Source organism: Lithobates pipiens, unplaced genomic scaffold (genome assembly GCF_037356315.1).
Source record: "Lithobates pipiens isolate NorthernLeopardFrog02 unplaced genomic scaffold, aLitPip1_a1.2 Scaffold_25, whole genome shotgun sequence".
Lineage (NCBI taxonomy): Eukaryota > Metazoa > Chordata > Amphibia > Anura > Ranidae > Lithobates > Lithobates pipiens.
Window position 1 is genome coordinate 198,406,904 of NW_027507787.1, and position 13,951 is coordinate 198,420,854.

General features: G+C 46.2%; 1 protein-coding gene across 1 annotated transcript in view; it reads left to right on the forward strand.

Annotated features, from left to right (window-relative positions):
• The first annotated feature begins 8,404 nt into the window (after positions 1-8,404).
• The window catches only part of JMJD1C (jumonji domain containing 1C), a 443,208-nt gene continuing 437,661 nt past the window's right edge, over positions 8,405-13,951 (forward strand). Inside the window, exon 1 of the mRNA XM_077455417.1 lies at positions 8,405-8,707. Within this exon, the coding sequence (XP_077311543.1) occupies positions 8,537-8,707 (171 nt within the window). The 5' untranslated portion in view covers positions 8,405-8,536. The remainder of the gene's footprint in view (positions 8,708-13,951) is intronic.

The window sequence follows — 13,951 nt, forward strand, 5'->3', positions numbered from 1 at the left end:
CTCTGTCCCTCTCTTTCCTCCTCATTTGTCCCTCATTTTGGTCTGATCTATATAATTGTATATAAAGTGCACTACTTATCCATCAAAAAGTGTTTCCCAGTGCTAAACCTTTCATCTAATTTCTAAATTGCTGCATTTGTAAATTCCAAAAGCCAATATAATGGAATAGTAGAGGTAAAAAAAGCACTTGTGGGTATAACCAATCATATTTTTATTTTTATTTTTTTACAATTCTCCTTTAAGGAGGGCGTGACAGGGGGTGTGTCCTTTGCCTACATAGTTTTGCTAATAGGTGTGCCTCATTCCCATATCAGAAAGTTGGGAAGTATGATATGGTTTTCATAAATATAAAGGAAAATTGTACAAGAGAATTGTATAATGTATGGCCAGCCTTAGAAACAGGGTGCAGGCAGGCCTCTACATGCCTGCTCGCTATCTTCCCCTGCGTTGCGCACCTCTGCTTATAGCACCGTACTGTTGTTCTGTCAAATTAGGTGACCCCTCAGAATTGGTAACGGAAGTGATGTTCCATCTCCACCATCTTGCTACACCCCGCACTCATCCACAGTACAGTAAATACAGTATTTAAGACTGTTTAAATGTTGAATTATAAAAGCAGTGCTGTTCTGTCACATTAGCAAACCTGTGACATCGGCAAGTTTGCCACTGTTTTTAAAATTCAACATCTAAACGGTCCGTCGTATTTCTAATTACTGTATTTCACCTTATAAGCTCAGTTTCCTGTTAAAAATAACTGTGAAATGCAAAACTCTGGTGGGTGTAACAAGATGTCCGCTTGCCCCCTTCCTGGTGTATCATTACTGTGAAGGAGTGAGGGGTGTAGCAAGATGGCTGCAACGGAGCGTCACTTCTGTTACTAATTTTGACGGGTCACCATATCTGACGGAACACCGGCCTCTGAGTGCCAGGCTGACTGGCTCCTGCGCATCTGCAGGAGAGACATCATCCCAAGCCTGCCCATGAAGAGGCCCGATGATGGGCACTCAGAAGAAGATGCTAGTGTTCTGGCAGATAGTGTCCTGCCATCATATAGTGTCCGTCAAAAACGGAGCAGACGAAGCTTCGGAAAATCTCCGAAGATGAACGGCGCCTGCACCGTGAGTGGAGGTGGTAGCCCCACCATCCAAGCGGACATGGGATTGGGAAAATTAGAGGGCCCCTCGCGGGCTCGCTTCGTTCGCCACACTTCGGGCTCGGCCTCGCTGCGCTCGGCTCTTTTATATTCCAACTCTATGTCCACTTGGATGGTGGGGATAGAACCTGGACTCATGGCACAGGCGCCATTCATCTTCGGATATTTTCGGAATCTGTGTGTGCTGTGTACTGAGCATGCGCAGTACACAGCGGACACTATCCGATGGGGGACAGTATATGATAGGACACCGGCACCAACAAGGTACTGTTAGATATCTGAGTAGTCATCATATAGTTCAGCTTCAGATAAAATAATAAAAACAGTGTAGCGCTTCAATAATAATAAGTGAAATCAACACAAATTATAAAAATAATAATAGCAAAACAAAAATCGCACAAAACCAAATGCCTGAAAGTAAAAGTCCAACATAAGGCACTCATTCCACTATGTTGATGGCATAGGAGTGGCCAAACCGTCACATGGAAGGAAAATGGTGTACTGGACGAATATGTTCATGCAGGTAGACTTGATTGTAAACATCAGTAAATAGTAGATAAATACTTCTTACCGGAACAGTTGGACTCACACAGTCATATGACGGCTGAGTCTGGAAGGCTTGGGGTCACAGTCAAGGACCAAGGAGTGTGAGGAGAGAGGTCAGTTGAGCTGGTGGAGGAGCTCCAGGCGGTTGTAGGCTCAAAGATGGATCCTTTCAGATGGAACATCAAAGGTCGAAGTAATCAAGCTCGAACGCAGCCCGTTGGACCAATACTCCAGCCTCCCCCGAATGGGGAGGGGGGTGTTTGTAAAGTTTTAAACCAAAACCATGGAGAAAAGGGAAAAGAAAAAAAGGCTCCACATGGTGCGGGTCAAACGATATAAAAACGTTGGTTTATTGAAGTCAAAAGGTAATAAATGACTTAGTGATCACATAAAAAAACGAAATGAACTTAAAAGCAATGTGGGGTACCAACAGCTCGCCCGACGCGTTTCGACATATGTGTCTTCAACTGGGGCATGTTGGGGCAGCTTCAGATATGCAATAAGAATCATACCTGGTGTTCAGATTTGATTCTGCAAGGAATATGTAGGATCTATTTATAGTGCTCTAAAAAGCAATTTTTTTGCAAAAATTTAATTTTTTTTTCCAGTGTTTATAAAAACTATTTTTTTTCTAAAATGTATCTATTTTAACCACTTCCCGCCCAACTACGTCATATGACATTATCAAATTTGAGTGGGGATATCTGAATGATGCCTGCAGCTACAGGCATCATTCAGATATCTTCTTTTAGAGTCGACGATTCCCTGCACAATAAGAACAATCATAGTGGCTGTTTAGCCGCTTGATTATTCTTACAAGCAGTGGGAGGGGAAGTCCCCCCTTCCAGTTCTTCTCACCATAGACCATAGAGAATCCAGATGGCCCCCGGACGTCTCTATTATCTTTCGGAGGCAATGTTGTGATGTCACACAAGGCCTCTACATATGAAAAAATGCCGCTGCCTTGGCTGGGAAGCCAGGATGTTTTATTTGTTTTTTTCAGGCTTCTCAGCCTAGAGGTGAGGTGTGGGGACTTATAGACCCCAGATCTCGCTGTAAAGAGGACCTGTCATGCACTATTCCAATTACAAGGGATGTTTACATTCCTTGTAAAAGGAATAAAAGTGATCAAAAAAAATAATCCAAAAGAAACCAGACCTGCTGCGGAGATATGTGAACTGGCTCCATAGAGAGCTAGTCAAAATCTCCTGCTATTGCGAATTGGATGTGGATATATGCATCCAATTCGCAATAGCAGGAGATTTCGGCAGGCTCTCCATGGAGCTGGTTCACATATCCCTGCAGCAGGTCCGGTGCGTTTTGCAGAAAAATGCTGTGCGTCTTTTGGTCCATTTCAGGTGCAGATTTAACCCAAAATTTGGGCTGAAATCAAACCTGAAACGGTGAACCAGCACACACCGGACCCCCTGCTGTGAGACAAATCTGTCTTAGGAACCGAGCCTTACTGAATAGCAGCAAAGAAAAATCAGGTCTCCTGCCCTGTCAGGGAGGGCTGTGCTCTGTGGCAGAGCTGTGTAAATCTCAGGATTGGATTAACATGTATGTATTTCATTGCTGTGGTCAGGGGCGCTGCTAGGTCTACAAAAAATCTGGGGCTAGAGCCCATAGTAAAGAAAGTCATACGCTTGGGTGGGCATACACATGTATGTAATGTGTGTGTATATATGTCCCCAGAGAGCCTCCCCCTTAAATCAGGGTTCCCAGAGAGCCTCTCCCTTAAATCAGGGTCCCCAGAGAGCCTCCCCCTTAAATCAGGGTCCCCATAGAGCTTCCCCATTAAATCAGGGTCCCCAGAGAGCCCCCCTTAAATCAGGGTCCCCAAAGAGCCCCCCTTAAATCAGGGTCCCCAGAGAGCCTTCCCTCTGCATCAGGGTCCCCAGAGAGCCCCCCCCCCGCATCAGTGTCCCCAGAGACCCCCCCAGTCACATCATGGTCCCCAGAGAGCACCCCAGTCACATCAGGGTCCCCAGAGAGCCTCCCCTCCCCTTGGGGATCCTGCAGAGACTCGGGGCTATAGCCCCAAAAGCCACCCCCTAGCCACGCCACTGCCTGTGGTTAGATGTTTGCCTGGAGTTTAGCTGTAAAGTGGGTGTAAACATATACACAGTGACGTGACTGACCTCAAGTGATACACAAAGATTAAAAAGAATATAAATCCTCCTATATAAACTGTACATGTTTATCTGCAGTCTTCACTTCTCTTCATCTGTTTAAAGTCCAGAACTTATAAAGTTTGCCTGAGCTATCAGAAAGCAGGGAGCGGAGAGCTGAAGTTTTCACTCTGCAGAGCTCAGTGAGGAGAACTCTGAGAGCCGATTGGAGGGAAGAGACACGCCCCCTTCACACAGCACAGGGGAACAGAGCTGAGGCTGTCAGTCTGCTGGAGTTCTCTCCCCATTAGTCAAGTGACCAGGGGCGGACTAACCATTGGGCAACTCAGGCACTGCCCGAGGGCCCCATGCCACTAGGGGGCCCCATCAAGGTTGCCAGCCTCAGTAAAACCAGGGACAGTATGCAAAAATGTGTGCTTTTTTTTTTTTACATCTGTCTCTGAAATGTCCCTTACCGACATCCTTTTGGTCTAAAAATTCTGAGATTATAGCTGCCCCACCTCTCCAGTACCTTCTCAGCCAATAGAAACACGTCTGTGTAAACTGTGTGATTGTATAGTGTGTGTGTGTGTCTACTGTGTGGCCCCATAATCTCCTATTGCCCAGGGGCCCCATGAGTTGTCAGTCCGCCCCTGCAAGTGACTCATGCAGACAGCAAAGGAAGGGAGAAGAAATTAGCCCTTGTACACACGGTCGGAAATTCCAACGGAAAATGTCCGATTGGACCATGTTGTCGGATAATCTGACCGTGTGTGGGCTCCATCTGACTTTTTCCGTCGGAATGTCCGTCCAACAAAGTTTGAGAGCTGGATATAAAATTTTCTGGCAACATAATACGATAGGACTTTGTCTGATCGTTTGTAGAGAATTCCGATCGGACAAAGTGCCACCCATGCTCAGATCAAATTACGAGACCAAAGCTATTGGCTACTAGCCTGAACATAGTCCCATTGTAACGTACAAACGTCATCACGTTCCGAACGATCAGATTTTCCGGCAACTTTGCCCGACCGTGTGTATGTAACACCAGTTTCGGAAAAAAATCCGTTGGATTTTGTTGTCGGAATGTCCGACCGTGTGTACAAGGGCTTACACTTAGCGCTCCTAATTGAGACAAGTACACACTACAGACTGATGTGCTTTGTTCGTATTTCATGTCTGTGGTTTACGATTCACTTTTTATGTGCATTTTAACAGTTTTTGAGTATTTTTTTCCCAATATCACATGCATACTTTCCTCCACCCCACAGCCATGATCTAAAGTGTCTCTAACCTTGAGAGATGGGAGCCAGTTGAGCGTGTGTCGCCAGTGTAAAGAAGTTTTTTTTTTTTTCCAAAAGGGTATAAACATTTTGGCTGGTTGTAGGTAAGTCTGCATCTGGGTAGCACACTTTAGCCAATTTTTTTGTTGTTTTGAATGGAGAGGAGAGAGGGTTAGAACCTAAAGATGCAGCATTCAGGACTTTTGTTGCTAGAAATGCAGGTAATAATAGAACGTTTATGGAAAACTGAGGGTAGCCTGCTCGAAAACCGAGAGTACACCCGTGCTGCCAAATCACAGCGCAGCAGCGCAAGGGAAGCCTTACTCATTCTATAGCATCGGTATGATTCTCAACTGAACCAAACAGAAGCAATGGTTATCAATTCTTAGTGAAGGTTGCCCAACACTGAATGTTGTAAGTGAATAAAACATTGCTGGTATAAAATCCACTTGTATGAACTCTTTATGAACATCTAGACTAGAGTCATGGTTACAATATAAAGATCATACTACCATAGGCTAATGTAAATAGGTTCCATCTATTTCTCTCACTAATCACCTTACATGATTATCCTCAGATCCTAATTGGGCTTTAAAGGGTAAAAAAACAAGGCTGTAATAAAGTAGCTGTCACTTCTAATTAAAGCAGAATGCAGTAGAGGATTATTAAAGCTGAACTCCAAAATAAGCAAACATTGTCTGAATACAAGAACCGTGTGTGTTCTTTCTTGAATTTTGGCAGTTGATTTACTAAAACTTGAGAGTGCAAGAATCTAGTGCAGCTGTGCATGGTAGCCAATCAGCTTTTAAAGTGGTTGTAAACCCTTACAAACCACTTTGACCTACAGGTAAACCTAGATTAAGTCTTACCTGTATGTCCAAAAAATATCTCCTAAACCTATATGGTTTAGGAGATATTTACATAAAGACATGCACCGCTGTCTACGGTGCATGCGCTGTAGACAGCGGCGCACTGGGCAGGCCGCAGATCACGGCGATATGCTGCTTGTGTCGGCTCCCGTGCGCATGCGCAGGAGTGATGTCATCGCGGCTCTGGCAAATCACAGTTCCGGAGCAGCGAGACCCGGAAGTCGCTCCGGGATCCATGGCAGCGGTGAAGGTGAAGACGGAGGACCGCTTCGGAGGGCTTCGTTCTCAGGTAAGTTATTCATAATGAGCTAGTATGCTATGCATACTAGCTCATTATGCCTTTGCCTTGCAGGTTGCATTTTTTTTTTTTTATTGCCTTTATTTAACTTAATTTTGTTCAATTAGGTTTTGACAAAAAAAAAAAAAACCTAGAAGCGGATTAGTTTGATTGTTGCAGAGCTGCACCAGATTTTGCACTCTACAGTTCTAGTAAGGCCCCTTTCACACAGTCACTCAGATCAAGTCTGCCTGTCCGTTTTTCAGGGGGACCTGATCGGATGGTCCATTCACTTTTATGGAGTTGGGAATGTCAGCGGTGACATGTCCGCTGACATCCGCCACTATCCAATCCTGTCTGTGAAATCCAGGCAGATGGAAACCCTGTGTTCTGTTCATCTGAAGGATTGGATCGGATGAAAACGGACCGATGCCTGTCCAATCTCCCCATAGAGGACAGCAGGTCTCTGACAGGTCTGTCTCCGCACAGTCAGAGGAGAGGGACCTGTCATCCGCCTGCTCAGCGGGGGATCAGTGGAGCAAGCAGAATCCATATTACAGACAAGCCCATGTAAAAAAAAAAAAAAGGGGGGGGCTAAATCAGCCCCTTGGTATGTTTTGTGTATTTCTTCCAGAACTGTGCAGTAATCCAGTATGGAATGGAACATTGCTTGAGTGCAGGAGCATCCTGTAATAAAGACCGGCCACTGTGGCTCTCTCTCCTTGTGCAGGATGACTGGTCTTGTCTCCGCCCCCCTCCTGTCGTTTTCTGCAGGCAGTCTGAAGAGGGTGGAGCCTGCTGGGTCCCTCCCACAGCTCTGCTCTTTGCACTGACACACACCTGGGCAAAAGATTTACAAACTTTGGTAATTTATTTAATCTCTGTAGCTTGGCCATACATCACTAGCACTTAATTCAACCTTTTGTACCAAAATACAGAAAAATCATCTGTCAGAGCATTCCATCCTGCCATCATTGAATCAACTAATTTTGTTTGATAGCCGTTAAAATGTTACCCAGACCTGCCACTTGAATGGAATCCCAGACATTTAAGTGATTATAAAGTCTCATTTTTTTTAAGGCAAAAAAAATGACCTGCTCTGTTCCAGTGGTTTTGCACAGAGCAGCCCAGATCCTCCTCTTCTCAGGTCCCTCTTCTGTGCTCCTGGTCCCTCCCTCCTGTTGAGTGCCCCTACAGCAAGCAGCTTGCTATAGGGGTACCTGAGCTGAGCCACAGTCCATTCAGACATGAAGCTGTGGCCCAGCCCGCCCGCTTTCTCTCCGCATTGGCTGGCTGACTGATTTTGAAAACGGTGGGAGCCAATGATGCCACGCTGCTGTCTCAGCCAATGAGGAAGGGAGTCCCGGGCAGCCGAGACACTGCTACAACATTGCTGGATCTAGATGGGGCCTGAGGTATTAGGGGGGCTGAGGGGGACTGCTGCACACAGAAGGTTTTTTATCTTCATGCATAGAAAGCGATTTGGGGGGGGGAGGGGGGTAAAAATGCAGATCAACTGCCTGTGTGAACTTAGCCTAAGGCTGGGATCATATATATCTATTGGAAGCGGGTTTCCTCTGCATCCAATTCGCATGACAGGTGAGTGTGATTGGCTGTCCACACAGGCCCAGGGTGGCCGTGGTCCAGATTGCAGAAGGGTCCTGTGTGTCTTTGGGTCTGGTTCAGGTGTGAATTCAGGCATAAATTTGGACCTGAATCGCACCTGAACCGGTGTACAGAAACGTAGTGGACCTCATGCTGTTATTTGGCGTGGCACATATGTGAACCCGGCCTAAAGCCCCTTTTACATTTTGCAGATTTGCACTACAGAATGTGTTCCATAGGAAACCATGATACATGAACCGTAGTGCAAATCTGCAAAAAGCACAAAAAAATGCGTAGTTGTGAATCCGGCCTTACCGCAACCTACTGAAACCACACTAAAAAATGCAATTTACATTTTCAAGCAAACACATGTTGCATTTTACAGGATCCCAGTGTAAAGGGGCCCCGACAGGGGAGGTGTGATTGGACAGAATGGGGGATCACGTGACTGTAGCCGTCCGCAGGAGCTGCCAGCCTGCTGCTGTCAGACGCTCAGCATTGCCCGGCTGCCGGCGGGGGCGAGCGAGGAGCGTGCACGTGTAGAGGGATCCGGGGGATGCGGCGTTCCTCATCACACCGGCACACAGTGGACTCGAGCAGCTGGGAGCCGGGGAGCCGTGCAGTATGAGCGGCCGCTGCTAGAAGGAGGGCTCGCTGGATCCTCCCGTCTTTTCTTCCCGGGACTGGAGGCCATGGCGCTGGGACCGCGGCCGGAGTTGGTTGGGAAGCGCTTTGTGTGTGTGGTCCGAGGAGGAGAGGAGCCGCCGGAGATCGGGGAGATCGCTCAGATCGGACGCTGGGGATGGAGAGCCGGGGTCATACGAGCCGTGTCTCACCGGGACAACAACAACCTCGACCTGGCGGTAAGTTCTCCGAGGTGCTCTGACCTTCCTCCCTGGCGCTGCAGGGACCGCTGGGGCAGTCCTGGATGGAACTCTCCCTGATCTGGGGTCCATGCTCTGCTCCTGGAAGCCTGGGGTCCCTACTCTGCTCCCAGGGTCCCCACTCTACTGCAGGGGTCCCTACTCTGCTCCTGGAAGCCTGGGGTCCCTACTCTGCTCCCAGGGTCCCCACTCTACTGCAGGGGTCCCTACTCTGCTCCTGGAAGCCCTGGGGTCCCTGCTCTGCTCTTGAGGTCCCTATTCTGCTGCTGGGGTCCCTTCTCTGGTCCTAAGGTCCCTACGCTGCTCCTGGTGTCCCTACTCTGCTGATAGGGGCATGGGGTCCCTACACTGATCCCGGGGTCCCTACTCTGCTCCTGGAAGCCTGGGGTCCCTGCTCTTGAGGTCCCTATTCTGCTGCTGGAAGCCTGGGGTCCCTGCTCTGCTCCTGGAAGCCTGGGGTCCCTGCTCTGCTCCTGGGAGACCTATTCTGTTGCTAGAAGCCTGTGGTCCCTACTCTGCTGCTTGGGTCCCTGACCTGGTCCTGGAAGCCTGTGGACCCTACTCTGCTCCCAGGGTCCCTGCTTTGCTCTTGAGGTCACTATTCTGCTGGAAGCCTGGGGTCCCTATTCTGTTGCTGGAAGCCTGTGGTCCCTACTCTGCTCCCAGGGTTCCCCACTCTACTGCAGGGGTCCCTACTCTGGTGCTGGGAGCCCTGCTCTACTCTTGGCAGCCCAGGGTTCCTACTCCTGCTGCTAGGTACCTTTAATCTAGTGTTGGTGTCCCCATATTTGTCCTTTCTCTGGTCCTAGGACCCCTTGTGCCTGCCCTGCTCCTGGGTTGTCTTGCTCTGACCCTGTGCCCCTGCTGTGTTCTCCTGCTGTCAGGTGTCCCAGCTCTGGTACCAGGTGCCTGCTGTTCCTGTTGTGGGCGACTGATGTTACTGGTACCATAGCTGGGTCACTGGTGCCAGTGCTCTGTGGCTGGGTGCCCGGTGTCACTGCTCTGATGCCTAATCAGTAGATTGTGACATGAGGAATCCAGTGCTGGTACCTTGCCGGGCAGGAAAGGGTGGTCATAGGCGGTGAGGATTCTGGCACAGGAGAGGTGAGTACACAGACAAGGGACTGACTTTACTTCCAGATGTGTATGGAGACAGATGGGGTTGGAGTTTGAGGGATGGTTGGTATGAGGGGCCCTAGGGTAGAGTATTGCTCTTTGTGCCGAAAACTTTCAGAGCTGGGAACTAATATATTATCTGTCTTTGGGAGCCCAGTGTCCCCGCAGTTCTGCCACCGGGAGCCGCTTTGGTTTGTTTTTTGGTGGGGGGGGGGGGGGGGGGGGGGATTGGCAGTTGTATGTTAGTGAAACTGTTGACTGTCTGTGTCATTTTTAGGTAACAAAGTGACAGCTCCCATGGAAGTACAAGTCCCAGCTGTCAGAGTTAAATAAACATCAACACTAAAGCCACCATAGCTGGGACTTGCAGTTCCACCGCATGGTTACTTCTCGCTCCTATATCAGAGGCTTTAGGGCATGCTGGGTCTAGTTGTTCCACAGTCACTAGATGGATGTTGGAGGCTGACATGGGAGTTGTGCTTGCAGCACATGTCTGTTCTCCTGAGATACCGCTTTGTTTACTTACAGCTTTGGCTGCATCAGAGAGTGTTGGTGTGTGTCGGGACTTGTAGCTCCACGGCAGTAGTTTTATGCTTGGGTGATGAGGTGCCCTGTGCTTGTATTATTACTATTTTATCATGTGGTTTACGGCTTGTACTTGTGTTAGACCCTTCATGACTTTTTATTTTATTTTGCACTATAGTTTTTTTATATGAGCTCAGTGGTCGATGATCTGTATAAGTGCATGTACTGGGATTAGAGTTCAGTTCTATTGTGCTGCTACAAGGAATTTGTATTGTATGTAGGTACAGATCCCTGTCTGCATACATATGGTCTGGTTCTTGGTTTGAACAAAAGTGAAGATGTTTTGCAGAATATTCTTCTACACAATAAAACGATATAGAATGGGCATCTTGCAGTTTTGTTTTGGAATCCCTTTTCAAGTGTTTTTTTTTTTTGTGTTAATTTTTCAATTTCCTTTTTATTTTATTTTTTTATGTTGTGTTTTTTTTTATTTTATTTTTTTGCAAAATTATTTCCAAACAGTAATATTTTGAACTTGGAAAGCATTTTTGGCAAATGGGAGTGGGGGAAATAAATATTTAAAGGGAATGTTTTGGGATTGCTTCATCTTCTTGGGTCATTTTAAAGTTCTGGAAAAAAAAAAAAATATATATAATATATTTCTATTTTTATTTTATTTTTTTTATTCTGCTTGATTTCTATAATCTTTATGTGTTTAGCATCAATAATTTACACAACATTTGAACTATTTATTACAGGTTCTTATATAGCGCCTGCGATTTTTGTGCAGTTTTACAAATAATGCACATTCACAATTGCCCTCAAGCAGTTTACAATCTAAGGTCCCTTACTCACATTCATATACTAGGGCCATTTTAGACAGGATCCAAGTAACCTTTCAGCCTGTATTTGGCGTGTGGGAGGAAATCAATGCAGGCACACAGAGAACATACATATACTCCAGGTAGGTAGTATTGTGGTCGGGATTTGAACCAACAACCCCGGTATCGTTAGGTGGCAGTGCTAACCACTTAGCCACTCTGTACGTTCAGTCCCTTCCATCAAGGAGCTTACAACCCAAGGCCCCTACCTCACTTTCATACATACATATACTAGGGCCAATTAACCTACAAGCATGTCTTTGGCGTGTGGGAGGAAACCAAAACGCATGCAAACTCCATGTAGATAGCATCCTGACTGGGCTTCGAACTGAGGACCTTTTTATGGTGGCAGGCAGGAGTGCTAGCCACTACGGCTTTCATACTCGTGTTACTTTTCCTGCGACTTTGGACAGCAGTCGCATGACAAGTAGTATCCCATATCCCATTCATATCTGTGTGACTTCAAGGTAGTCCCTGTACTACTTTGGTCTGACTTTGATGTGAGTTGAGGTCTATAGACCTCAAGTTTGCACAGGTGTTCCCTGAAAGCGCGGCCGCAAAATCGTGCGTCTTTTAAGTTGCAGCAGTGTGAAAGGGGCCTAGGTCAGTGTGAGTGTTTTTTAGATATAGGTATATGGAGATAGCCAGTTTTCCTCATTACAGACTGGGCTGTTTTGCAGTGCTACACAATGTTTGTGCTCTATTACTCCTCAGATTGCAAGTCTGAGAGCAGGTCGACTCATGGGAAAAAATACAATGCACTCCCAGTGCGGCTGATATCTTGTCCAACCTAGCAGTTGTTAAGTAGAGGAAAAAAAAAAGTGAGCATAGTAGACTATGGAGATTGCTCTAATCTAATTTAGTTTAATTTCTTAATTTAATACAATAAGGAAGTGTGTGAAAATGATGCAAACATTATTTCAAAATAAATGCTGCAATAGTTATTCAAAATATGCACTTGTTGAAAATTTGGCATAGGATACAATCAAAGTTTTCTGGGGGATAGGTCTCAGTTCAGTTTTTTTTATTTTTTTTCAGTTTTTTTGTGGGGGAGGGGGGGAGGAGGAGGAGGGGACTGACATGCCATTGGTGTAAGAACAGATATAGGCTTGCTGTATTGGCGACTTCTTAGTTCCAAATATTGCCTGTATTACCGAGCTGCTGGCTGCAGACTTTATAAGAGAAGTAAGTGGGCCTCTTTCTGCACAAGTTCTAGGGACACACAATAGTCACTTACATTGCTCAAGCTTGCTGAGGGTCTTCCTTGCATGTCTAATATGTCCCATTAAATATTGTTGTCATAGACAAGTAGGTGCAAAACTCAGTCGCACATTAGAATGGAACTAAGTAGTTAGCTGCTTTTTTTTTTTTTTTAATTTATTTTTTTATTTTTATTACTTTGGGTTTCCAAACTTGTGTTTATCAATTTTAAAGTTATTTGCCAAGAGTTTCCACTTAAAGAGCCTTCTTCTAAATGTCAGTAATCAGTTTTATTTGTGAACTTTAATAGCAGATGCACAAACATGCATTTGAGAAATTAGTTTGTACACTTTTTTTTTTTTTTTTTTTTTTTTCCTTTTGACTATTTTTTGGTTATTTCAGGGTAAAGCCACCCCAACCCTCACCGCTTCTTCTGACCCAGACACTGCTGAGTACCTGGTGTCACTTGTTTTAGGAGCCAAGAAGGAATGGTGACACCACCCCCTCTGGATCAGTCAACTATATGCTTTGTTCACTAGTACCAGTCCCTGTTGAAGGTAGACCATTTGAACCCCCGAAACGTGACGAGTTTTTCCGATGTAAGATTCTGAATAAAATAAATACAGATTTTCTATGTCCTGCTTTTGTGCTTTCTTCCTAGCACACTCTTGTCAGGTGACCGTGTTTCCTCACATATGGCGACCCATCACATTTGGCTACCCGCTGGACTGCGCACGACGCCGCCATGTGCGTTCCAACACTGGCGATCTGCGCTTGCGCACAATTTTATGGCCATACCCCTGAGTTCAGGTTCAAGCCCCACCATTCAAGTGGACATCGATTATAATTACGACGAGGGGGCCCTGTGGCAAAGTGGTCTTACAACAGTGTTGGAACGCATATGGCAGCGTCGCGCATGCGCACTCCAGCGGGTAGCAAAACGTGATGGGTAATCGAATGTGATGTGACAACGGCGCTCATTCTAAGTGACTTTTACTGCATCATGGGAGAAGGTCACATACTCCCCTATGGTCAGAAGCACCTTGTGTTTTTAAAACTGCAAAAGAGACAGCATGGGATTGCTGGAGAGGTGAAGGTGGCTTTCCTCAAAAACCACCATCACTGGGGTTGATTTACTAATATTGGGGCGTTCAAAATCTGGTGCAGTTGTTTATGGTAGTAAATTAGCTTCTAACTTCAATTTGTTTAATTTAAGCTTTGACAAAAAAAAAAAAAAATGGAAGCTGATTGGTTTCTAATGCAGAGCTGCACCAGCTTTTGCACTCTCCAGATTTAGTAAATCAACCCCTGCCTTAAATCCCAAGTCCAGAAAACCTAAACCCCCCCCCCTTGTACTGGGGCTGTGCCTGCACTCCAAGTGTTTACTGCTTGTTTAGGAGACAGAAAAGCAGTTTTACTTGCCCTGTTCTCCAGCATACGGTTCTTCTCCCCCCCATGCTCTGGAGATGGACTTCTCATCAGCATTCCCACATCCAGTGCG